Source organism: Peromyscus californicus, unplaced genomic scaffold, assembly GCF_007827085.1.
Source record: "Peromyscus californicus insignis strain IS unplaced genomic scaffold, ASM782708v3 Scaffold_17__1_contigs__length_78620276, whole genome shotgun sequence".
In the NCBI taxonomy this organism is placed as follows: Eukaryota; Metazoa; Chordata; class Mammalia; order Rodentia; family Cricetidae; genus Peromyscus; species Peromyscus californicus.
The window spans coordinates 51,707,052-51,733,847 of record NW_026294469.1 but is presented as its reverse complement, the minus strand read 5'-3'; the positions used below and the strand labels follow the sequence as shown (position 1 = coordinate 51,733,847).

Here is a 26,796-nt window from a genome sequence, read left to right as displayed (position 1 = left end):
ACACACACACACACACACACACACACACACACACACACACACACACATCAGAAAGAGAAAGAACAAAAAATAAATAAAAAGTCCAGAGGGATACTGAGTGGTTAAATTCTATATGGCAGGATTAATTATTATCTAAATTAATGTACACTGTTTCTACAAAAGAAAAAAAAGCTGTTGAAAATAGGAAATCCCAGAGCCTTTTACAATTACAGACACATGCATATTCAGATAACTATGTGACACACAAGTAGAGAAGAGATTAGAACAGTTACTGTTTAGGGTAATCCACACCTCAGACAGAGATAAGAACAGTACCTTTGGTGGCCATCCACATCTCAGAGATGAGAACAGTTGCCATTGGTGGCCATCCACATTTCAGATTCTCACAGGTCATGGGCAGCTTGAGCTTTGGAGAGCTGTGTATCAAGAGTTCACAGTTTTATCATTACAGTCTAGTGCAGAGAATGTAAGATGTCATGGTTTCATTTATTCTAAACTAAAGGGTCTCTGAAACATCAAAAGAAGCACCCTTGAGCTACTTGCAAGGAGACCCAGTAAACATTTGTCCTTTAAGTCAGAACTTTTAAAACTCATGTCTTTAATAGCCACACACAGTAGTTATTCTCCCCTTATCCAATTTCATTTTTGTATTTTCAGTCAATGTGCTTCAGAAACACTAAATAGAAAATTACAAGAAGAAATAATTTGTAAGTTTTAAAGTGTGAAACTTTCTGAGAGGTATGAAGAAATCTCATACCATAATACCTGATGTTGCCCAAGGTACAAATAATCCCTCTGTCTAGTGTGACCACGCTATATAAGCTACCTACTCAATAATCACTTAGCAGCTTTTATCTAGGTCATCAGATGGAATGTCTGCTACTGCAATGCAATATTCAGATAAGCCTTATTTTGCTTGACAATGGCCCTGAAGCACAAGAACAGTGATGCTGACAATTTTGTTGTAGGATGTAGTTATTAATTGTTTCATTTTATTACTTGTATTGGTTGGTTTTGGGTGTCAACTTGATACAAGCTAGAGTCATCAGAGAGGAAAGAGCCTCATTTGAGGAAATGACTCCATGAGATCCAGCTGTAAGGCATTTTCTCAATTAGTGATCAATGAGGGAAGGCCCAGCCCATCATGGGTGGTGCCATCCCTGGGCTGGTGGACCTGGGTTCTACAAGAAAGCAAGCTGAGCAAGCCATGTGAAGCAAGCCAGTAAGCAGCACCCCTCCATGGCCTCTGTATCAGTTCCTGCCTCCTGGATCCTGCCCTGTTTGACTTCCTGTCCTGAATTCCTTCAATGATGAACAGCAATGTGGAAGTATAAGCTGAATAAACACTTTCCTTCCCAACTTGCTTTTTGGTCATGGTGTTTCAGTGTAGCAATAGAAACCCTAATATTTCAGCCTGTGAGACCAGCTCTCAGGACTGCTCCAGGGTAGTAAAAAGAAATGCCAATGGAGTAGCGGGACTTAGGAATAATTCTTATCTATCTGAGGGAATAAGTCTCACACACATACTGAGGGTCATTTGCTTTATTTATCTCCAGCTGTATTCATTCACTCTTTGTTCTACACAGCTCTTTACACACATTCAATGGAAAGCTTTTGGCGTTATAAAAAAAACAGGTTGCATCTGAGGGTCACATTGCATTCCTTGAGTAAATGATAAGGAGCAGAGCCATTCTGATAACATGAAGTTAATCTGCCAGCCTTCTGATTAGTGGCGCAGCTGCGTCTATGAAGGAGGATTTGGCTGTTTTGCTTTCTCCTAAGGAGGTAGCCTATAAAGGGTTACAAAAGGCTAAACTATTGAGAAGTCTAAGGAAGAAATAAGAAAATTATGTACTACTGTATATTTTTAAAGTGTAACTAACAATAGGCTAACATTTCGTAGTTTACAGACATAAATGTTGACTATTCCCAGGATAGGATTGTTTAAGTTGAAAGGGAGAATACTGTGCTGATGCAGAATGCTGTCCATGAGGCTGGGAATGGGTAACCATGGCAACATTCAGCTGTTGGCCAGGCTCCCTGGTGTGCAGGCTGTAAAGCAAAGGTGGAGGTATGGTGCTCTGCATTTCCTGATGGACAGTGACATTGAAAGTGTCCCAAAACTAAAAATATAGTCTCCTATCCCTCCTGCAACTCCAGATCACAAGGAAGAAAACTTGTAGCTCTTTTGTCAAGGCTACAAAATTAGATCATCCTCTGCAGCCCTGGTTAATTGTGAAAACTTTTTCTGTGGCTTAGCTAGATGTAGAGCTACTTCTCTCTGGACTTAGTTAGTTGATTAATTGCTATTTTGTCACCCATGTAAATCTTAGAACCTAAACAATAAACAGTTAGTTAGCTGAACCTTGTGTATTGCATCATAAAACTGAGATTAGGAGTTCCTGCAGCAAGTTAATTGCTAAGGAATTTGTGTACAAGTTGTCTTATATTATCAGCCAGACTTTTAGCAAGGGAGAAACTGGCACCAAAGTTACTTTATGCCCGACCTTGGTTCAACAGTCAGACACCTGGGAATTTGTCCTTGTGCATTTTCTGTGAAGGTTTAACTTATGAGGCACTTAGTCTAGTTTGAATTTGCTCTGAGGTTTTAAATCAGCTAATTCTATGTAATTGTCTTGTCAGCTTGAGCTAATGATATAAAACAGATTTCTAAGTTTCTCACAGTTTCCATGGAACAAAGACCTGGCTGTGAAAGTATATTTTATTCACCCAAATTACACAATGTAAGAAGGAATCATTTTTTTATCAATTCACAGGAATAAATGTGCCCAATAAATGGAAAACATACTACCAAATGGCTGTGGGAATAATCCCATAGCTCTTTTAAGGGAGAATTGTGGTAGCACACAAGAAAATTACGGACAAAAGCAGACAGCATTTATAGTCTGTGGCCCTGTAAGTCTTGCTTGATGAAGTTTCTCCATCAGAGAGTTATTTATCTGGTGGGTTGACCTTATAAATATCAGTTGTCATCTGCTGCATATTCTTATGGCCTCTGGTACCCTAACTAAGACATTACTATTGTTTTAAATTTGACATTGAGTCTAATTTGTAAAATGAACTTTGTCATAGGCATGTGTATATAGAGAGAAACACAGCATACACAGGGTTAAGGACCATCTATAGTTTCAGAAATCCATTGGGATGATCTTGAGCTGTGTCTCTATGGACAAGGGGAGACAACAATATTTAATTTTGACAGAATTTTTTCATTTGCCATTTTCTCTAGAAGAGAAAAACAGACTCCTCTACAGCAACTCTGGTTATATCCTGTAGCTCCATGGTGACAGGAGGGCCCTCTGAGTACTGCCCATCTGCCACGGGGTGAGGTAGCACCCCTGCCTTCTGTAAATTCATGGTCTCACTTGGGTAAAGCTTGTACACTGGAATACTTGATCTGCATGTGCTATTGTATCCCTTAAACACAAGGAAGAGTTTGAAAACTAGGGGTGTTAGCAGCATTTGCCCTGAAAGATAGCAGTAATGGAGAAGAGAGGGTAGAAATTCAGGACCCTTGTAATGACCTCCTTCCCTGTCCTTCACAGGCCGTAGGACAGCTTCCTACCTAAACCTTATAGAAATGGTCCCCAGTGCAACCCCTGAAATACAAATTGTTTAGATTAATTCTATTGGAAGAAAGTTTCTTTTGTTTAAACATCCTAGTATCTCTTGAAGATAGAAGAAAAATAATTTCCATCTGGCTACAATACTTCAGAATTAACAGTATGATGTCCCCTTCATCCAGTACTATGTATGTCTTGGTGTCTGTGGGCATTTGCAGTTTGCTCATTCATTCCCCCCCCCCACACACACTACTTTTCATTTCATTAAGTTCTGCAATTTAGTCGGGTAGTGGGATCAAGTGTTTGGGCTCGTCACATATACACAGATATTCTCTGCACTGTAATCTATACAGCAGCTGTAGTAAGCACTGTGTTTACACAAAGACCAATGTGCAGATACCTTTTCACTGCAACTGGAAGACTACAGTTAGCCAAAAGCTTAGTGTGGGGTTGTAAATCTCTTTGAGTGAGCACAGAGACAAACAGAGCACCCTTTCTGTATCTTGCTGCTAATGCATCTGAATTAAATCATCAGGCAAGGAGGAAGGTGAAGTCCTGTTAATGTTTTTGCATGAATGGGCCAGAGGAGTGTTTGGCTTTGAGATACCATGCCTGGCTTTGCATTCCCCTGCACTTCTTATCCCACCTTCACATGGCAGCCTTACGTGTCCCTCTGCTCTGAGTTATAGCCCAGGAAGACACATGTTGGCCAGTAAGATGGGAAGAAATAACTGCTTAAAAGGAAGTAGTCACAAATCTTTTTAGGTCACCAATAAATAAGGGGGACTTTTGGCTCATACAAGGCTGGATCCCAGAAAGTCTGCTGGAATTAAAACGGATTTGTGGAATGTGCAGAGATAGGATGAAGGCCTGAGATATACATGACTAAATCATGTGGTCTGGTCTTGGGAAACTTATTCATGAACAACAAACCTTTGCATTTGCTTCATTTATGGCCTGTGAGGACTTGGGATTGAAAACACGAGGGGAAACTCTGCCCCCCCTCCCCCTTTCAGAGTAGAAGTGAGCAGCAATGGGTGGAACTGAGAACCTATGTAATAGATCAAGTGTGTGTATTCACAGAGTCCCTTCCCAAAGACTCTGCTCAGAACTCAGTTCCTCTTTTAAAACTGCTGACTGTTTGGCATGCAGCAGGGAAGGGTTTGTTTTGTTTTATGCCACACTAGACCCCTGAGTTGGAATTCACCAGCGATCTTTGATGTGAAGGCCTCTTTTTCCTCTTAGTCCAGTCTCTCCTCTCCCTATCTGGGACTGGATAACATGGATCAAAGAATCTGCCCACACTTTTTTAATGGCCTTTGTGTGAGTGACTGAAGGTTGCTTCCATGGAACATCAGATCTGCAAGTCAGAGTGAGTATGCCGCTGTGTGGTATTCTCATGAAGGAAGTACAGCGTCATGAAAGTGTTAATCTTCTGTCAACTAAATGCACTAATCCCCATTTAAGTTTTGGGGGCTTGGGCAAGTGTTCTCTTCATGTGCATTTTATGCCTCTAAAGATGCAGTTTTATATCTTTGATGTGACTTGAAACATACAGAAAGTAAAATGAAATAAAAGAGCTCCTTGTCGTTGATCCCTGTCCAAATGCCTGTGAGCTGTAGCTGGCTCCTGTCTGCTGCAAATCCAGAGGGACAGGAAAGCTTACCAGCCATCTTGCGTCTACTTAATACCTCATGTTTGAAAATATTCACTCTGTATGTATAGGCTTTTTAAAAGTCACTTGGAAGCATGCTTCGGTCTTTGAGTGTGTATTGATTGCTTCTCGGCTGCTTCAGATTTAAATCTCAGGGATCCTGTTGTGTGCCAAGAGATGAGTCAGACATTCTTGTGTGTGGATGTAATGTTCCCAGTATTAATCAGTAGAAAGCATGGTTCTGGAGAAAAGGCTCCTCTGTTGCAAGCTCTGTTATGTTACATCAGCACTGCCCCAGTGACCTGGAGGCACCCTCCCCATCTCTGGCTTTTCTACAGGTAGCTGGTTCCCAGGAAACTACTCTTCAGTTATTGCTCTCTCTAGCCCTCTTCCAGTTTCCGTGCCTAAGTCAGAGTCCCCCCTGGATGTTTTTCGGGGCCAACAACATAAGAGGTCTTAGTTTTAAAAGAGACGTTAGGAAAATCTGTGGCCTCTGAGAAGGTTGGAATGTGATTGTGATGGCCATGCTGGGGAAAGCAGCCACTGTGCCTATGGAGAGCGGTAGAAACAAAGGAAAGACGTCCTGGAAGTGTGCAGCCTGCCTCTTGTGCCTGTGTGTGTGACCCCGTGACCTGTGCTAGGCTTCTCTTTCCTTCTGACTCCTTCTGACTCCTTCTTGGAAAATAGCAACATTTAAATGCTGGCATTCCTTCACACAAACAGGTTGGAAGAGGGCTCTATGGCAAGAAGTGAGTTTTTGTCTTTTCTCCTCACCCCATTTTCCTTCCTCTTCTCCTCCTTCCATTTTCATTGAGACAGGAGGTCAGTATATTGTGTTTGAATTCCTCCTGCCTCGGCTTCTCTAGTGGCCCAAGTGCATCACAGCAGCCAGCTGGGATAGGTGCCTTAGGCCATCGTTCTGTATGGTTTCCTAGTTGTGCGCAGTAAAGCCTGCAGGGGGAGGTCCCGTTCAGCGGTGTACCTTTCACATGTTCCTGGTCATTTGCGAGCCAGCTTTTCAGATCCCTGGTGTCGAAAGCTATGGCCTGCTACCCTGGTCCCCCTGCTGGCTCTGCAAGTCTGCAGGAACTGCTGGAGAGACGGGGTAGGGATGGGTGGATTGCTGGACATGAAGAAAGAGTCAATTCAGATTGTCAGATGGTAGTCCATCCTTCATCTTGAGGGAGAGAGAGAGAGAGAGAGAGAGAGAGAGAGAGAGAGAGAGAGACTATTTACCAACATACAGGAGCTTCCTTTTTTATATAAACTATTACCTTTACTGCCCCATTGTTCATCTCTTGTATGTATATACCTGTGTGTGTGTATGTATGTATGTATGTATGTATGTATGTATGTATGTATCACTGATGATTGTGTTGAAATTTTCCCTAGCAAACGTTAAGATTCACATTCATGGCTGCGATCCCATGAGTTATATGATACAAGATTGTTAACTGTGGCTGTCCTCTTAACCAATCTCTCCCATCCCTGCTCCTGTCTCCTCTTTCTCCATGTCTTGGTACCATGCTCCTGCCCTCTCTGTCTATCACCTCAGCTTGCTTAGATTCCACATATGAATGAGATCATGAAAAATTTGTCTTCCTGTGCCTTGATTATTTCACTTAGTGATACTCTCCACGTTTATTCACAGCAAATGACGTTTCATTCTTTGTATGGCTGCTTAGTGTTCCATTGTGCAAACCCACCACATGTCCCTTATCCATCACTGGACACCTCTGTTGATTTAGCAAAGCATCGCTGTCCACAATAGTCCTTAAGTTTTCACTCAGTGATAATACCCAACTCCTAACAGCAAAGCTAACTAAGATAATTATAGAATTAAGCATTAAGAAATGGGCAGTGCTCTCAGGACATTGTTTAAATGTGTGATGTACAGTAAGATGAGATTTTTCTACATGTAATTAATTAATACATTGATTTACTGTTATCAATTACATTAAAATTGAAGACCTGTAAAGTACCTGGTGCCTCCATTTGACAATTCAGCACAGTGATGTTCTGTCTGAATTTGACTCATGTGGAGAAAGTAAAAACTAAGCTGCTATTGCAAGTCAAAACTATACTCCTAAGTTTTTGTTTTTCATAACATTTCCAGGTGTCTCCTGGGTTGCCCCATTTGTTTTTTGTAAATAAACATTATGTGACGCATGCTACTGGCAGTGTGGAATTTGGGCTTCATGTAAAGAAAATCACAGCCATACAAGATAACTGTCACACTGTGAAAGATGCCTTAAGGGGTGTTAACAAGGACATCCTTACCTGATCAAAACCCCAGAACCCACCCCCACTGAAATTCAGAGCTCTGCAAGAGTGGACAAATAAGAAAAGCGAAAATGCTTTTATTCTGTTTTCTTTTTCTCTCAGAAGGGTGTAAGCACACTTGGATCGAGCAGATATGATTGTTCTCTCGGGCACGTTAGCCAACCTTGCTCCCGCTGGCTTTCTCGGTGTCCCCTCCATTGGCACACACAGAAAGCTGGCGGGGCAGAGCTTCTTCCAGCATCTGCGGAAATGACAGGATCTCTAAGATCTGATTCATGTTCTCTTGTGAGGGACGACCTCATGAACACCAGCCTGAGTGCTTCTGTAAGCGTGGTGGGCTCTTTATGAAGAACTTACATTGAAATGAATGATATGTTTATGGATGTGACCTTCTGAGACTTTCTGTGCATTTCCCGTAATACATCTTAGGAGAATTTTGGCAAACACACACTAAAAAGGAAAAGTTTATGACACAGTGTGGATTAACTGAAGCTGCCAAGCACAGTGATTTGCTAAAATACAAATAAATTATGACAAAGTTGTTTTTTTTAAATCCAAGCCTTGATAAATGGCTTTGCTTAAGAATGTGGTGTGTGTGTGTGTGTGTGTGTGTGTGTGTGTGTGTGTGTGTGTGTGTGTTTTACAGGTTACAATGCAGGATTGAGAGAGGAAATTGGACTGTAGTTATCTTGAACCATTAGTGTCCCAAGGTTGTGATCACTAACCACACTGCAGTGTTATCCACTTAAAATACTAGACGAGGGCTAGAGAGCGCTCTCAGCAATTAAGAGCGCTCTCACAGAAGCTCGGGGCTTGGTTCCCAGCACCCATACCACAGCTTGCAGCTGTCTGTAACTCCAGTTCCCGGGGATCTGCCTCCTTCTTCTAGTCTCCACGGGCACCAGGCACACATGCAGTGCATGGCAGGCAGCAGGCAAAACCTTCGTACATATAAAATAAAAATTAACAAGTCTTTAAAAAATACTAGCTGAGGGGGCTGGAGAGATTGTTCAGCTGTTAAAAATGCCTGATTTTTTTTTTTTTTTCCGCAGTTATTTAATCTACTTCCCAGGACCCACGCCAGGCAGCTCACAGCCACCTATAACTTCAGCTCCAGGGGATTTGACACTCTTTTTCTGGCTTCCATAGGTTCTAGAACACATGGGACACACCTACACAGGCACACACACACACACACACACACACACACACACACACACACACACACACACTAAATAAAAATAAACATTTAGGAATTAGTATCCAGGAACCTTATATCAGTGGCTTTGTCTCTCTAGCCTATTTTGTGTGAGATACCACGCAGACATGTTGGTTGTAGTTGTGCAAAGACGGCGCTGACCCTCTTTTTAGGAACGCCTTGACCAACTTGTGGACCTGTAGCGTGCGCCCCAATAGGATAACCGACTCGCAGCAAGGTGTGGCATGCGAAGGCAAAGCCAAATTAATTTTCCACAAGAGCTGAGTCATTGTCATCTGCCCTGCCAGCATTCCTGAACCTGACTTCCTTCATGACTTTGAGAGAACATTGGTACCCAAACAGAGGGTGTCAACTTCATCTTGTAATTGCCTCAAGACGTATGCAGCGGCAAACTAGCGAAGGGAGTGTAGATGAGATCTGTGTCACTCACGACCTCTGCGAAGTTTCATATTGAGGCCTAAAAATACTAAGATGTCGTGTCATACAAGATCAACACTGAAAGTTTCCTGATGTCCATCATAGGGATTTCTCCACAAGGACTCTGAGTCCAACCTTCCTTTTGATAGCCTGGACTAGCTCATGTTGCTCATGAGTGTTTGGGGTGCTGTGACCTGCCTGCGTTCCTGAAAGCACGTCTGCAAAGACGAACAGTCAGGGGAAGGTGATAATTCACACTTTTCTAGTGTTTTCATCTCTTAAGTTCTTTGCCCATCTGTTTTTATCGCATTAAATTTTTTTATCACAAGTCATCTCATAGAGTTCACACGAGATCAAGCATGGTAGAGCCTCAGGCAGGCACCTTAGAATTCCAGGTCTGCTTGAGAACTCATACACCATATGGTAAGTGTGGTAAAAGCCTGAAGCCAGTTTTCTGAGCATGTGTAATACTTGAGAGACTTATCAAACTCCCATGCACCTGGCTTTGAAATGAGTGGAATTACAGTTACTGGAAATGTCTTCTGAAGTCAGCTTTCATTAGAAGCAGGCAGAAGGCAAACCTATAATGGATATCAGAAATTGATTTTTTTTTCAGGTACCTTTTAGAATGTCCCATGGAGGCAGTACAGGAGCAGTCAAGCATGCTAAGTTTAAATGATAAAGATATGCTTAGGCATCTATATCATCTGAAGCATGACTTACTTTGCCTCATCTTGGTTCTCTATATATCATAGTTCCCTGGAAAGAGTAATCAGCATGTAGATTTTGTATGATAGTTTAAATGTGCAATCCACCAGAGGCTTTTTTCATTGTTCTGCGTGAACAGTCTCAACTCCCTTCCTATCCTTTGCTGCAGTTACAGTATTATAGTGTAGTACATGTTATCATAATCATCCTCCTCTGTTCCCTCTGAGAGTCTCCTCTCTAAGGCATAACAAGTCTGACCTCTCTCTACTGATGAGAAACTGGGACTTCCCTTCCTCTCCAGCTCTTCAGCCTCTGCTCAGTCTTCTCTGTTCCCTTTGATCAGTGAAGGTACCTACACATCACATCTGAAGGCCCACATTGCCCATTATCCCTGCTCACGTTTCAGGGGTCCCACCAACTCCTTGCTTGTCCTGTCACCCTTCTACACCTCTGTCAAAATTGATCTTAAAAATAGAAATCTGTCCTTGTTTCCTCCCCCAACTTTGCTTCTCTCTCAAAACCATTCTTTCAGATTATGTTCTCCATCATCCCACTGAAATTTACTTTGTTTCATTTTGGAACCCGGAGATGGAACCCAGAGAGTCAGTTGCTCCATCAGTGGCTGATCTACCGGAGAGTCATTTCCTGGCCTCTTCCTAAACTTCTTGGAGTCACTAGCCTTCCCTGGAGACCCCAGAGACACGAACACCTCTCCCTAAACTTGGCTTCTCATTCCTGAAAACCTCCTCCCTTCACATTCTTGTGCCTCCCTTTTAAAAACTGAGCTTCCTCTCTGGCCTGGCTTTCTCAATGTTGTGGATTTTCTCCAGTTTCTATTTTTAACCATCTTGTGATAAAAGAAATGTAAACATTCTTGCTGAAGTAGATGCATAAAGAATAGAAAGCCCCAAGTCTTGGGAACGTCATGGGCTTGAATAGGTTGTGACAACATGTCAACTATAATTTTACTTATCACATAAAGACTGAAAGTCTCAGTTTTCCCATTGCTCTGTGTCAACATAAAACTATAAATTACATGCTAGCCACTACACTTAAATTGTGTGTTTACACTCTTGTACTGGACGCTCATTTAGGTTGTTTCCGTTGTTCATGTTGGGGAGTTGCCAGAAATTATCAGTCCACAACTGTTCCTATAACTTCTTTATTGGCCAGTCCATTATTTCTCAAAAGATGCAATCCCATGGGGGTACCCCTGCCCATCAGCCCCCAATCATACTCCCCTCTTATTGCCTAATTGTGTCTGGGTGTGTGATTGGATGTGAAAAGGCAGTGAGCAGAGAAGGTCAAGGGAAGAAAGGGCGATGATGACAAGATTGATGTGAAACATATGTGCCTGCCTCAAAACAAAACATCTATGGAAGAAGGTCATTAGCCGGTTCCTTACAGAACAGTCACTGCTTCTAAATTAGAGGAAGACATCAGGAAAAGGGAAGAAATATCTTCGTACATTCTTTAAGGGCACTGGGTTTGCTCAGTTTCTGTGGGAGACATACAAAGAACACTAGAATTTGAGCTGCATGGTTCCGTGAAATCAATGTTCTGGTAGATATTCTATGGTTCTTGAAAATAGATACATACTCCTCCCCCATTGTGTGTGTGTGTGTGTGTGTGTGTGTGTGTGTGTGTTTTCCATATGTGTATAACTACTTCAATGGAAAGCCTTTCAGACTGCCAGTTGAATTCTATTTTAAACCAGAAGTCAAAGATTATTTCTAATCCATTATTTAATGAGGGGATTTGTTTCTCACTGTAGAATACTTTGAATGTTACTGTTGGTCAAATGAAAGAAAAATCTACTTTTCCCCTACGATTCTATATTCTATTCATGGTTAAATCTTGGCTTTTTTTTAAACAACTAGGTTTAAAAATCTTTTCCTTTCAAGAGTTAAAAAAATGATGTAAATGAAGCCTCTGGCAGAGACTGTATGTGGATAATTTTTGATACTTGAGCTCTTTCTCACTAAGTTCTGTGCCAGGCGGCATGTCTGCCTGCTTGAAAGCTCCTATGGTATATGAAAATACTCCTGTTTTATAGGAATATGCTGGCAAAACCCATCACTTTGTGGATTATTGCCCCTTTTCTGCTAGTTATTTCAAAAAGAGCAGAGACGGGCCTAAGTTCAAATCATTCCAGTGTCTGAGACACACTTGGTATAAAACCATTCAACTAGAAGAAATATATGCTTTCTTTGTCTGACACTGTTTTTTTTTTCTATTACATCTTGAAACTATAAGGAAAACAGTTACTTTTTTCTGCAGTTTGAATGTGAAATTGGTTGAAAGCATGGCAGATGAAAAGAATCAGTGAGGAGTCATAGTAACGAAGAGAGCTCCCATCGCGATGCAAAGATGGAGAATTTTGCTTTTCTGACAGTAACATTTATGAAAAAGTAAAAATGCATTGAAATCCTCTGAGCATCGTATCAGAGAGCAGGAGCCATGAGGGACTTGTCTGAGGAAAAAGAGACAAACAGAAACAGAGTGGTCATTAGAAGGCCCATGCCTCCCTTCAAATAAAGTTCTACAGCTTCAAATTGACACCACAGAAACTAAGAAAAGATGCTCACCCTGGTTACATCCTGTCCATAGTTGACCTTTTACTGACATTTCTTTACATGCTTGAAACCTTGCTGTGCCTTGTGAATATTTAACAAAATCACGGAAACGCACAGGAATGATGAGAGATAGCTGCAACTTACCCACTCCTGTGCGTCTGAGATTAATAATCAGATCCCGAGGGCAAACAGGGGTGAAAGACTGAATCCCGTACTATAGCCAGATTAAGTGGGAGACAGTGATGGGAAGGGGAATGACGAGCAAGCTGTTGCTGCCACTGAATACCCCAGACTGGGTAACGAAAGACCAGAAGCTTAACCAGCTCCTGCTGCTGAAGCCCAGTGGCACGGTGCAGCCTCTGTTGAGAGCCTTCCGCTGCATTATAGCATCGTGGAAATAGAATGAGGTGCCAGCTCAAGTCTTTCTTTCTCAATAGCCACCAATGCCGTAGGGGGACCACACTCACATGGCCTTATTAATTTTAATAACCTCCTTAAGACCCAACCAACCTCCAAGGACCATGAATAATATGAATTTAGGGTTACTTAGCAACAAGTGGATTCTGGGACAAGCACCTAACTTGTCAAAGAAGGTGATACCTGAATACAGTGCCTACCTAGTGTTAGACAAAACAGAGTGAAGTTAGCGTTAATCTGACCTCAGTGTTCTCAACTGAGCATAGGATAGAATAATAGTAGTGACTTCGTTGAATGTTTAAGGGAATTTCCTTAGCTTATACATGTAGGCTAGTACCTTGTGTTTAATGATATAAGCTGTTTTGTTGTTAATTTGCAGGAAAACAATTACTGTGGAGAATGGTGAAGGCATTTTAAAGAATTTCTAGCAATTTTTAAGAATGTTTCAAATCAGAACTTAACATATCAATTAAAAATTCAATAAAATGACTCCTTTCAAAAAAAAAAAAAAAACTATGTTAGGAATTTCATCCCTTTCTGTAAGCTAGGAGTTTTGTTCTGTTGCTTGCCTTCTCCTGGAAACTACGGCCTGTTGTAGACTCCTCTGTGGAGTACAGTGATCCTCCTCACCTACGGGGGTGGGGAGGGGGAGTGACACATGTTCCAAGACTCCCAGTGGATGCTGGGATGAGAAGAGCACAAAGCCCTACGAATTATGTGTTTTCTCTTATATACACCCTTATGATAAAGTGTTGCTTCTACAAGAGACTCAATAAGGTTAATGACAATAACAGCTCATAAAATAGAATAATTATGGCAATCTACTGTAATGAAAGTCATTTAAAACTTGTGAGCCGTTTACTTCTGGAATTTTCCATTTAATATTTTAGACCACAGATGACTGTGGGTTCCTGGTACTAGAGCATGGAAAACCACAGGTGAGGGACCCCTGTAAATCTCATTTGAGAAGTGTTCAATCGAGGAAGTTGGCCATGTGCTTTTGTTTTCTCTGCTGTTTTTGACATGAGGGGCTGCATTGGCAAAGGCGAATAATATCAGCTTACCGCCGTAGATCACGGCTAATGGCTTTAAAAGAATTCTTCAGCAACTGCATAATGAGCTGCCAAAAATATCCTCTGTGCCAAAGGATCTGGGTATGTCTGTTCCATTTATTGAGAATTTCTTGTTTTATCATGACTAAGTGCTCACCAAGGACATAAAAACCCAAACCTCTAATGTATTTGGGGCTTAAGGGCAGAAACCATATTTTAATGTACCCAGACGCCTCTAGCATGTGCAGATGGTAAACAAGTACCAGCAGCAAAAGTGGATGAGCCTGTGATGTGAAAGACATCAAGGTGCTGCCGAACTGACAGATGGCATTCTGCTGTCTCCATGGTACATGGACCAGTGGCTTAACCACATTTATTTCAAAGAGTGTCGGACATCTTGAGCCAAAAATTATGATTTTGTCTTGCTTGTTTGATTAAATTTACATTTTTCAGAAATCGCTTAGGCCCTGTTTCTTAAGTGAAAGCTACATGTCCAAAATCATTTACATTTTAATTTTACCTTGACAATAAATGAAATCGGTTAGGGAAAAGGTTTGCTTAGAATTAAAAGAAAAAGAAAAAGAAAAAACTGAGAATACATTGAGAAGATGTGGAAAAATGATGAAATGGAGGGAAATTAAGGTGTTTTGGTTTTCACCGGAAGCAGAAGTCAGGAAGAATAGCATCGAGCCCTCTCACTATCACCTGACTGCACCCCACCCTTGCTCTGTTCCTGACGACAGATTTGCCCTCTGACAGGAATCATCATTCCCACCTTATAATGTGGTCCAGGTGGCGGCCAGCTCAAGCACCTGGCTTCTACCCACAGGCATGTGTTCACCGTTGTCTGAACTGGTAGGGCTTCTGGAGTAGATCATTCTCTTCAAAGAATTCTTGAGATAAGGAATGCTCCGTTGTTTTGCACGACATTCACAGAAAGGAAAATCTTTATATTCAGGCCACTTCTCTGGGCTGGGGGCCAAGAGAAATTCCTGACCTAGCTAGATCTAAGTCATACTCCCAAAGCAAATTGAAATTCAGCTGCATTCTAGTGACTTCATCCCAGAAAATACCTCTGAATTTGGTTTAAATCAGTATGCCATTCATCTCTGAAATTTAGTCTTTCAAACTATGTAAAACACTCCACTGTGACCAGTTAACATAGACCTAGCCTCCTGGTGAAGCACTGTCTTATAGTCCCTCAAGACTAATCCAGCCTCCCTTAGATTAGTCCAGACAACCCCTGGGTTTCCTTGGTCCTGTGTAATCCCCTGTCCTCCAGGAAGCCCACCTGCCCCTGGGCATCTCTGTGGCAATTTGGAGATAAAGCATGTGGGGCAGAATTCTCAAGAAAGTGATGTCAGTATCAGCTTAGTTTCCTTGGACTTGTGAACATCTTCTTAGCTGGAGATTGCAGGTTGAACTCTCCACTTGTGCTTACAGAATAAGGCACCGGTAAAAAACAGGAAGTGATCTATTGTGGTTATCAGCGGGTGCATACACAACTTCCAAACTGAGGGTCAGATGGGGGACTATTTGCTGGAGTGACGAAAATAAAAATGTGAAAATACTGTGAGTTATCACAAACCCTTAACTTCAGCACATGCACAGTCTCCACCTGGGGTGTGTGATCCCATCTGTGGTCCTCATGTGTGCACAGCAAATGCTTTAAGGATTTAGCCATCTTCTCAGCCCTCATTACATTATTTTTAGTGAGAATGGGGCTCACCTTTTTCTCAACTGGACACACTGAGATACCTGGAGTGTGGTAGCTTACCACCTTCAGTTTGATGTAATTCCGTTTGTCTGATTTTGCTTTTGTAACATCTGTGGCATCTAGAAAAACTCATCTCATGGAAGAAGAGTAAAGTGGTGTGACTAGAAGCAGGAGAGGGTGTGGAGGGGAGAGTGGTCAAGTACAAAATTACAATTTGATGGAAGAGGTAAACTCTGTTGTTGTACTGTGCAATCTTAAATTCAACTGAACAATAAGTTACTGTACTTTTCAAAATAACCATGAGTGAGGATTTTGAATGTTTGCATTACAAAGGGATGATGAATATTTGATTTGACGAATCTAATTATCTTTGTATCGCTGTATTATTAATTAAACATGAAATGAAAGGAAAAACAAAACTGTACAAAGGCCATCTGCAGACTGGATGTAGGAGTGATGACTTTGAGGGAAAAGTCATTTCACAGAAAGCAGCAGGGTAAAACTGAGTCCGTGAGTGTGCTGACTGTGGTCTCCTTACCTTGCAGGCTCAACATGGGAAAAGACCTTCCGGCAGATTGGCTTTGAAAGGTAAGCAGGGATGAGCACAGCCCCCCGTTAGCCACCACCGTCCCATTTTATTCTAAGTGGTTTTCCCCTTGTGAATCGATAGCCTCGCCATCACTGCTCTGACCTTGTGACCTTGGGCATGATGTCATTTTATGTCTCTGAGCCCCACTTTCTTTGTGAAATTAGAGCTTTGTTTTATAAAACCCTTGCCTAATAATCTTAACACCTAAGAGATGGAGGCAGGAAAATTGGTAGTTCAAGGCCTGCCTCAGCTATATGGGGAGTTTGAGGCCAGTCTGGATTACATGAGACCTTGTCTCAAAAAAAAAAAAAAAATTACAAGTAAGATAAAAATCCCCACCTCTATGCAGAGGAGAAATACAGAAGAAATTGAGCACTGATGTGAGAATGCTTCTTGGACCAGAAAATAGTCTGAAAGGTGAGCTCTACAATTACAGAACTCTGTCAAGTAGAGTTGACCTTCTCTTGCCTTCATCACCTTGTTTTAGATCCTGTCACTCATTCCTAAGCATCTCCACACTGGCATTTCCCCAAAAGAAAAGGAGATGACTCCCAGTAGCATCAGGAAGGTAGTAGCCATGTCTGGTCAGTGCTGGTCCTTTGAGCTACCTGTACTTGGAGCTGAAGGGGGCAGACATAACTTTCTCCCAGAGGCGTGTGACACCCCACATAGAACCTTCAATAGGCATGTAGCCATTGAACCAGAGAGAAGTAATTCTAATTTTATTTTGTTTCAAAAGAATATTTTTACTAGGTCATTTTATTTAAAATTTGATTTATCAAGCCAACAGAGTACTTGAAACATACAAAGGAAATGAGTGTGCTTAAAAACACTTCCTTTTTTTCAGTAGTGATAGAAGACAATCTTCATCAGGCCCATTGTGACAGCATTAACTTTGCCATGTTCCTAAGCAGATACAAAGCCTTGTTTATTTCCCTATACACACGTCTCCTCTCCCAGAACCATCCAAGTTCAGTTTTCTGTAACTTCTCATAGATAGTTCCTCAGGATATCAGGGAGGCGAGTCTAAGGATATTGGGGTGGGGGATGGCCAACCCCAAAAAGAATAAAGAAGGCTTCAGTGTGGAGTCTCTGTATGAATCTTCCTTTTGATCCTTCTTTCATGTTATAAAAACTTTGAGGCACATATAAAGCAGGGGAAATAGCAACGTAGACAGCCTATCTCCACCTCTCAGCTTCAGTAAGACTTAGCCATGTTTTCTAGGCTCTCTCTCTCTCTCTCTCTCTCTCTCTCTCTCTCTCTCTCTCTCTCTCTCTCTCTCTCATATATTAAAGGAAGTCTCAAGCATTGTGCTGTTTCTTTTGTGTAGGTCAACAATTGTAAAGGACATTTTCCTCCAGAACTGTAATGTTGTTACTATGCCTAAGGCTGCAAACAGTAGTGAGTCTTGGGATGACTGAAGGCCCAATCGATATTTCAATTTCCTGATCCCATCAAAAATGTCACTTTTCTTGGTTTGAATAGCTTCTTTATTTAGATCAGTATCCCACAACTCTTCCTGGCTTCTTTTCTTCATCATCAACCTTTGGAGAAGCTGGATTTGTTAGTTGTCTTAAAGAGTGCAGAATGCTAAGTATTCTGGATCTTTCTGCAAGGTCTCCTAACTTCTTATTCTGCTCACTATGTCCTATAAATTTAAGCAATTTCATGTTTAGCATTTGGGAACAATTCCACATCATCTTCCTGTCCTATTGACAGACCCATTGAACTTTATGGTCTCTGTCACAGTGAGCTGTCTCATGTCGGCCCATGGCATGGTCATCTTTCCCTCTAAAGAGCCTGTCTCCCCTGAGGAATGGTGCTTTGAAACTACATCTAAACTCTATAGAGGTGCCACAATTCTGGTATAACATTGCTTCTGGGTCCTGCCAGTAGCTGGAGCTAGGAAACATACTTCCTAAGAAAAATAAATGCTGATTTTAGAATATTTCTTATTCAAGTGTAGCCTTAGCAAGTTATTTAACCTCTCTGATTACTGACTTTCATCTTTTTCACTGCAAATACTGACTCTTGACCTCGTTTGTTTAATTTTCAAATGCATATTTTATTTTCAAGATAATACCAGCAAGATAGTAATATTCATACTATGAGATGTACTTTTAAGAATTGGCATATCCTAATTTCACATTCCATTGTTATGTATGATTAGAAGACTGTAAACTACTGCTATTTTTAATTATTTTCTTCTCTTTAAATGATAATATGTAAAATTTTGTTTATGGTTTGGTATCATTTCAGTGGTTTAACTTATCTTTGAACATATACTACTTCTTGTCTTTTACTCTTAGAAATTGGCTCAGTTTCTTTTCAACATAAGCAATTTAAGTGAAAAATGATTTATTCTCTCTCATGGTTCAAGGGATAGTCCTTTTGGAGAGGTCAAGAAAGCAAATGCTTGGGGTAGCTGACTACATCAAATCTACAATCACTAAAGAGGAAGATGAATACCTGTGGTCAGCCTGCTTTCTCCTTTTTATTCAGGCCGTAACTGGAGACCCAGTGGATGAGGATATTGCCCAATTTTAGCCTGGGTCTTCCCACCATAGTTAACAAAATTAAGATAATTACTCATGGGCATGAACAGAGACTATTCTTTCAGATGAGTATGGATTCATCAAGTTGATCAGTAATACCCTATCACACACCCATTGGGGGGAAAAAGCTACCATGAGTAGCCTTACATACATATATTTTTTGCCAGATATCTTGGAGATAGACTCACAAGTACAATGAGGAAGCAAATCCACACAGAAATTCGGTAAATATACCAAATTCTCCCTGTAAGTCAGTGGCATTACTCCCATCAGCCATGTACATCAGTTCCCTAGCGTCAGAGTATGCTGTCACTCTTGAGATTTTTTTTTTTCCAATCTGGTAAGAAATGGTATTGCTATATCCTCTGATAGCACTCACCTTGGACCAGTTTTCCATAAAGACCAAGTTGAGTCTTCAGTGTCACTCAAGAAAAACACTTTGTGGGAGAGCTTCCCCTAAGATGCTCCCACATGATCTCACAACTGAAAACAAGCTTGATTCCTGGCCTACAGGACACCAACTCTTACTTGAGTAACGGATGATTCAGTGACAAGAGATGCCATGCACCAAATGCTTGCTGAATCATTTCTAGTTCATAGGTGAGGATTTGGCAAAGTTCTACTATAAAGGGACAGATAACACACCTCTTAGGGTTTTGCATTCCAAGACGAAGACTCTTGTTGCAACTTTTCAATGTTGCTGTTGGACCACATTTTAGCTAGAGATAGTGGGTTTAGCTATATTCCAAGAAAATTGTATTTATTTACTAAAACAGGCAACTGGCAGGTTTGGATGATAGTCATCACTTCTGGACTCCCACTATGGACTATCTATGGTCTCACATGTAACAAAGATTCAAATAAACTATGCAGGTTACTCCATCCAGGCACAGCCCTCATGTTAACTTATGTTAATCCCTGGAGTTTTTGGTTCCCAACACTAGGGTGTAGCTAGAGTTTTTCTCCGGGTCCCACCAATCCCTGGCAGTCCTATAGCCCACTTATAAAAAAAAAACGCACAGATGCTTATATTATTTAAACTGCTCGGTGATTAGCTCAGTCCTACCATTGTCTAGCTCTTACTCTTTTATTCAGCCCATTTCTGTTAATCTATATGTTGCTGCGTGTTCCGTGGCTTTACCTGCTGCCTTTACATGATGCTCCCTGGACGGCAGACTGGCGTCTTCTCCAGACTTCCACCTCCTAGCCTCTCCTCTCTGTTTGTCCTGTCTATCCCATACTTCCTGCCTGGCTACTGGCCAATCAGCGTTTTATTTATTTTCAGAGCTGAATGTTGACCTACACAGAAGAAACAGCACAATGCTTGAGACTTTTTTAAATGTATTTGAGAGAGAGAGGAGAGAGAGAGAGAGAGAGAGAGAGAGAGAGAGAGAGAGAGAGAGAGAGAGAGAGAGAGAGAGAACATCAGGACTTCATTACAGAAGTGTGCTATGCCCTAAAAGGAGATTCCAGAGTGTGGGTTCCTTCATTTTTTGGCACCTCCAACATATTACAATATTAGTATTCACCCAACAAGAGCCAACTCTATTTGTTAACATAGAAGAGGCATGCTTAACCTATTTAGATTTCAATCAGAAACCTCGCTTTCTGTACAAATTTTCAGAGTTTATGATTGTAAATATCTGTCTGCTAGCCTCTTCACAGTTATGCTAGACAAGTCTGACAGTGTAAAGTCACTGCACTCTTCCTGTTCTAAGTAAGAGTTCTGAACTAGGATGGCCCAGATTCTCAGCAAAGGTTAGGTTCTCATTTGGACACAATGTGATAAAGACCCTGGAACTCTGCATGCCAGTGTGCATCTGTGTCAAGTGCCAATGGTAGCACGTGTTGCTTCAGTAAGGTCCAATGTGCTTGGAGAAACATGGACTGGATTTTAAATGCTTCCACCTGCATTTGCCACTGAGCCTCATACTCCATAGGTAGCATTTGGGATAAAGGCAGAAAGGTGATAGAATGCTAGCCAAAGGCACCACAATAGGATCAGCATGGGGGCTAGACGTGGTTTCTCCTTCCAGAGTGAGCTATAGGTTTCATCTGAGAAAAAAAATTTATCAGGTAATTAGCCTGGAGCCCAGCAGCCTGCCCACAGAATGACAGGTTCCTGCTTTCAGGTCAAGCTGGCTGCTGCCTGTTTAAAAATAACAGGCTTTTACTGATCTCTTGCCCATTTTCACTTCCAAAGCCAAGACTTTATTCTTGGTAAATGTGTGTTATTGCTTCTAGACTCAGATGACATCACTGTTAGCATCATTGTATGTGTTTTATTCGATGCTTTTTTATGATTACGGAATGCAACACCTTGTCACTCCAAAGAACATTGTAAAATGTAAAATAAAACACCCAAAATAGCCTGTTCTTCAGAACACATATTCTCCTAGAATTGTTCACAATGTAGGGAGACATGATTCAGAGGCTCAGCTCTGTCTCTGGGGAGACTACAGCTTCCTGCCGCCTGCTGTGTGCTGTTAGGTTTGCTGTACCCACTAGAGAGAAACATCCACCCATCGGGCCCATCTTAATCAGCACCGACTGCTTGCTAGGCCTTTCCTGATCTTTATGTCCAGACTTCCCCATGACAACTGTCAAGTTCTCCTGTTATGAGATGTAATGCACTGTCTGGAAACTCATTTCTATGTGTCTCCTCTTTTAAATAGGAAAGTCCTTAATCATCTAAGATAGATGATCTTCATTTCTCAGTACCCACATGGGCTAGTTAATCAGATGCCTATAGAATGAATGAAGGACTTCCTGATAGGGCTGGACAGGGTGTTCAGCTACAGTGTTTAGAGAGGAGGCTTCAACAGGACCAGAAGGGATCTAGCATTTTCTCACCATTACCACACAGCACCTTGCTGGATGATGAGGCCACCTGTGGCTGGGGTAGGCCACACCTGTTGTGCAGAGAAGACGGTGTGGCTTATTCTTTGTGTCTCTGTGCAAAATCCCTTCATTCCCCTGACCTTCCATCAACCCTGCTCTGTTTCTAAGTTTCTTTTCTGTAGCTACCAAGTTGTTACAATAAGAGGGGATTCCTACCTGCTTTGTTGGTGGAACACCTTGTATTCCATCTGCCTTGATGAGCCAGTTAACTGATGAGAGATACAGGAAATAAATCAGTTTCTTATGCTACTGCAGCCCATTCCAGGAAGGCCATGCTGTTCCTTTTACCTTACAGTGTGGTTCAGATCTAGTTTGAGGGTTTCCAAAAGGTCCATGTGTTGGAGGCTTGGGTCTCCAGGTTGGCTATATTAGTAGGTGGTAATAGGTGCTACCTTCAAGAAGGACTGAGGTACTTCTGGTGACAGCAGATTATAATACAGTCAGAGTTTAACCCTGTGTGCCCCTCTAGCTTTCTGAAGGGCTCTTTCCATGTAGCCCTTCAGCCTACACATATCCCTGTCATCACCATCAGCCATGATGTTGTCTTCTAGCACTAGGGGACAAGCCAGCAGGGCCAATCAGGTTTGGACTTTGAAGCCCTAAAACTAAACATGCTTTCTCTTTATAAGGTAGCTTGTCTTCTTATGGTTGTAGAAAGCTGACTGATGCTCTCATTCTCTGCCATATTTTCAGCCCTATCTTAGGATTCTAAGACACTCCAGTCATTCATGTCCATCCACTTCCTGTCAGAACTCTCTTAAATGTTTCTCTCCTGTTTCCAACACTGCCTGTCTGCCTCTAGGATCAAACAGTATTTGATGTTTATAGTGATGTGTGTACCATATAGTCCCTCTTTGCCTTTGGGTCTTAGCATTATCCCAAGCTTCCTGGGAAAAATTCCCCTTGTCACCTGGCAGCCCTTTTTTCTAGCCACAGGATAGGGAAATAAAGAACATCAAATAGATGCTTGATAAACAAGTAACATTTTAAACTGTTATTAATGTCATTGATGCAGTCCCTGGCTTTCGTGGAATTTGCCCTTCTCAATACATTTTAGTTACTATCAGCTTTGCCTTTGGAGAAGGAGTAAATCCTTTGAGAATTTAAGGCCAAATTTAAAAGATTTTATCCTCCAACTTTACAACTTAGTAACTGGGTGATGGAATTTAACATCATTTCTTCAGCTGATGCTTTGCACAGTATTTAGAAATAATGAAAATACAGACCCTAAGGATGGCTTCATGGCATAGTCTTCCATACAGATGCTTAGCCCCGAGAATTGAGAGATATCCACTGAGAAAAATAAAGATTTGTACTTTCAAAGTGACTTATTTTCTGAAATTTCAAGCTGGGGTCCTAAGTCTGTGCACTGTAACGTATAAAATGAAACATTCGTCGACATCAAGGTGGGTATTTCTTTGTCTTGCCTCTCTGAGGAGCCTCCAGAAAGGAAAAACACGGAACCTCAGATCTCCTCATTGCTTTAATCATGTCTACAAAATCAGGAGGGGTGGCCTCAACTAGACCTTAGACGTGTAGTTTATAAGCCAACGATGATTTTCACACAGAGGTGTGCAGTCCAGCCCTTTTTGTTAAACAATTCATCCTGTCAGCTGCCTTTCAATACGAATGAAAACCTCTGTTGCAATGAAAGCACTTGTTGGAGTAACTGTCTTAACCTGATGCTGGGGACGCTGTGAATGGGCTGCTCTAGTTGACTGATAAATAAAACGCTGATTGGCCAGCAGCCAGGCAGGAAGTATAGGATAGGCGGGACCAGCAGAGAGGAGAATGCTGGGAGGTGGAAGGCTGCATCAGGAGACGCCAGCCTGCCATCCAGGGAGCAACATGTAAAGGCAACAGGTAAAGCCACAGAACATGTGGCGACATATAGATTAAAGAAATGAGTTAATTTAAGATATAAGAACTAGACACCAAGAAGCCTGCCACGGCCATACAGTTTATAAGTAATATAAGACTCTATGTGTTTAATGGGGTCTGAGCAGCTGCGGGAGCCAGGTGGACACAGGAATACTCCAGCTACAACCTAACTTCATGATGTTTTTATTTGTGAGTTCATTACAGTAAACGTTGGCCTTCTGGAAGAAGGGCCTCTAAATTCTTTCACACAGTGAGTATATAAACATTCCCGAAAAGTTTAGTAACCTATTTTAAAATGAGAAAAGTTGTCAAAGTAAGGGGCTAGAGTAGGGGGCTAGGCTGATGGTTCGGTGGGTTAGAGGACTTCTTTGCAAGTGTGGGGACCTATAAAAGGCCCCAGCAGGCAGGTACAGCATGGTGGGTGGGTGGGGATGAGGTGAGGCAAGAGAATCTTGAGAGCTCAACCATCCAGCATCTTAACTGAAGCATTGAGCTTGGGATTTAGTGGGAAACTCTGTTCAGGAAATGGAGAGAGAGAGAGAGAGAGAGAGAGAGAGAGAGAGAGAGAGAGAGAGAGAGAGAGAGAGAGAGAGAGAGAATGAGAATAAGAATATTCTGCTCTGTTTTGTGTATATGTGTCCATCTCTGAGTGTGTGTGTGGAGGGGTGTGGTATGAGTGTATTTGTGTGTTTAATGTGTGTGAATGTGTGTGTGATGTGTGTGTGTGTGTGTATGTTGAATGTGTGTGAATGTGTGTTATGTGAGTGTGTGTGTGTGTGTGTGTGTGTGTGTGTGTGTGTGTGTGTGTGTAAAATCAATGCAGGTGATTTACACTTTTCAACTGTTGAGTTTTACCTAGAGCTTTAGTTTCCAGCTGTTGAAATAATCAACTTGACCTTCACTCACCCCAGCAGTGGTGTCACTGAATAGGCATCTGGGAAAATGATCTGTGTTTCTTTAGGGAAAAAAATGTAATCCTTAATCAAAACTTTTCTTTCAAACCAGGACTGAAAGAAAGCATTTCCTGGTTTGTAAGCTCTATCTTTATCAGATTGGGTCATTGTAGCTCAGGGTCCTGGAGGCAGTAAATGGCAGTGGTCAGAACTAAAGCAGGGTTCCGGGTGTTTACATTGGCACCATGAGCTGGCCTGGAGATACCCCCGTGGTGGTTTGGGTTTCACTAGGAGTGTGAACAGACAAGCTGTAGAACATATCCCTGAGGGAGTTCAAGTCTGGGTGTTAGCAGCGTGCTGGAAAACGTGAGATGGTAAGCCATGCTGTGTGATGCAGGCTAGAACTGAGGCGTGGGATCTATGAAAGGCAGTGCTTGAGAGAGCTGTGTTGATAGGTGCATATCTACAAGCTCAGATTTTGTGTTTGTATTGATCTGCATTCTATGCATATTCTGAAATCAGATCCTTCATAGCTTTCATTAACATGAACAAGTTTTTCTTTGCCTCCATCATTGACACACCTTGGCTGGGGACAAAGACATTTTGCCCAGAAAAATGGCAGCTTCTAGGAAGCAGATTTAATAGGAACTATCAGTTTTCCCTTAGGATCATGGGAAATGCTCCACCCCTCAGACACATACTCACACTTTCATATAAACCTCCCTGAATGTACACAGACTACCTAATCAACAATTACATCACCAGACCTGTGGCCGTGTGGCTTCCTGCCATAGGTAGTGGGTAGAGGAGACAGAAAGACCTTCCATGACTACTAAATACTTCCTGTCTTCTCTGCTATCAACCGCAGCTCCTGCTCTCTCAGTGGTTAAAAGACCCAAGGAAACTTCACCAGGCAGGAGTCCCAGAGTGTGGAGTTGGCATACCTCCTACCCACCATGGCCGTCACTCCTTTTCTATGCTGCTTCTCATCCTTGGGAAGGAACACTCTCCTATGTCTGAAGGACTCCAACTCATAGGCCCTTCTTTCTACATACCTGTTCTTCTTATTACCACATAGGACCAGGCCCTTCTTCCCTGGAAACATCATGTAGCCTTTCCTTGCTCAAGAGGGAATGTTCCTCATCCCATTCCTTTTAGAGAGGAAAACTGAAATACCGCTGCAATTGGGTCGTTTACTTGCCTGTGGAATTAATTCCAAGTCTCCATTTGCAGAGTCAAGCCTGGCTCCGGGAACAGACCTGATTTGGGCAGTGAGGCAATGAAGACAGGACAGAAACAGACAGAAAGCAGGGATCCCATGATTTTTGTTTGACCCCCGCCACCCAGCTCAGCCTGTTTATTGTAGAGAGTGAACAGAGAGGCAGGGTTGTTGCACACAGCTGAATCACAGAGGCAGGGTTATTGCTTACCCACCAGTAAACAAAGGGCTTACGGTGTCCAGATGGACATGGGGACGGATTGAGCTAATCTGAGTAGGCATGCAGTCTCTGTAGGGGAACAGACTGTAGACATCCAGGAGGGAGAAAGCTATGGTAACATTTCTGCATATACAGTCAACATCCATATATGGACCAGAAGGGAAGGTTTTGCCATTTCCCCCTGAGCTTCACTTCCGAGGAGAAGGCTTTTTTATCTTTCCATCCTTCTGGGACTCTGGGGTCCTTGACGTGGTTCACTTGTGTCAACATACACATTCACTTGGGACTCCATTCACTTAGGGCTTCCTCTGCTTTCTCCAGCTAGTCTAATTTTAATTCAAGCCCTTCTGTCCCGTTTCTCCAGTAAATTCCCCTCCCTTTAGCACTTCCTGCTCTTACTCTATCCCTTTTTGTCCCAGTTTCTGCCTACAGCACACAGCCTTCATGCCATATTGTAGCATAATCCTTGTATCAGCTCATCCTTGAAGCCTTTCAGAGACAACTCTGGTGTGTGTGTGTGTGTGTGTGTGTGTGTGTGTGTGTGTGTGTGTGTGTGTGTGTCTATGTGATTTTTATCAAAACTGATTTTACTTTATACATACTTCTTTTAAATAAAGTTGTTACCTCCCCCATAAGTGCTTTGTGAAAAATCATAATACAAAGGACATATAAAACAACCTATAAACTAGACTTCTATGGAAATTTTTTTTAGTACACAGAAGTATGTGTAGAGTTTGGATAAATCTCAGGAAGCATCATCTATACCAGTTATAATCTTTAAAGATGGAAGATTTGAGCTGGGTGGTGGTGATACACACCTTCAATTCCATCACTTGGGAGGCAGGGTCAGGTGGATCCCTGTGAGTTTGAGGCCAGCCTGGTCTACAAAGCGAGATCCAGGACAGCCAGG

General features: G+C 42.0%; 1 protein-coding gene across 10 annotated transcripts in view; it reads left to right on the top strand.

Moving 5' to 3' along the window:
* Positions 1-26,796, top strand: part of Piezo2 (piezo type mechanosensitive ion channel component 2) — a 372,574-nt gene that overhangs the window by 187,192 nt on the left and 158,586 nt on the right. For 9 of the 10 annotated variants that reach the window (XM_052742300.1, XM_052742303.1, XM_052742301.1 and 6 more), the window contains exon 4: positions 16,173-16,215. In XM_052742300.1, the coding sequence (XP_052598260.1) occupies positions 16,173-16,215 (43 nt within the window). Of the gene's footprint in view, positions 1-4,744; positions 4,957-16,172; positions 16,216-26,796 lie in introns of those variants that run through there. The other variant, XM_052742305.1, reaches the window with a different exon arrangement.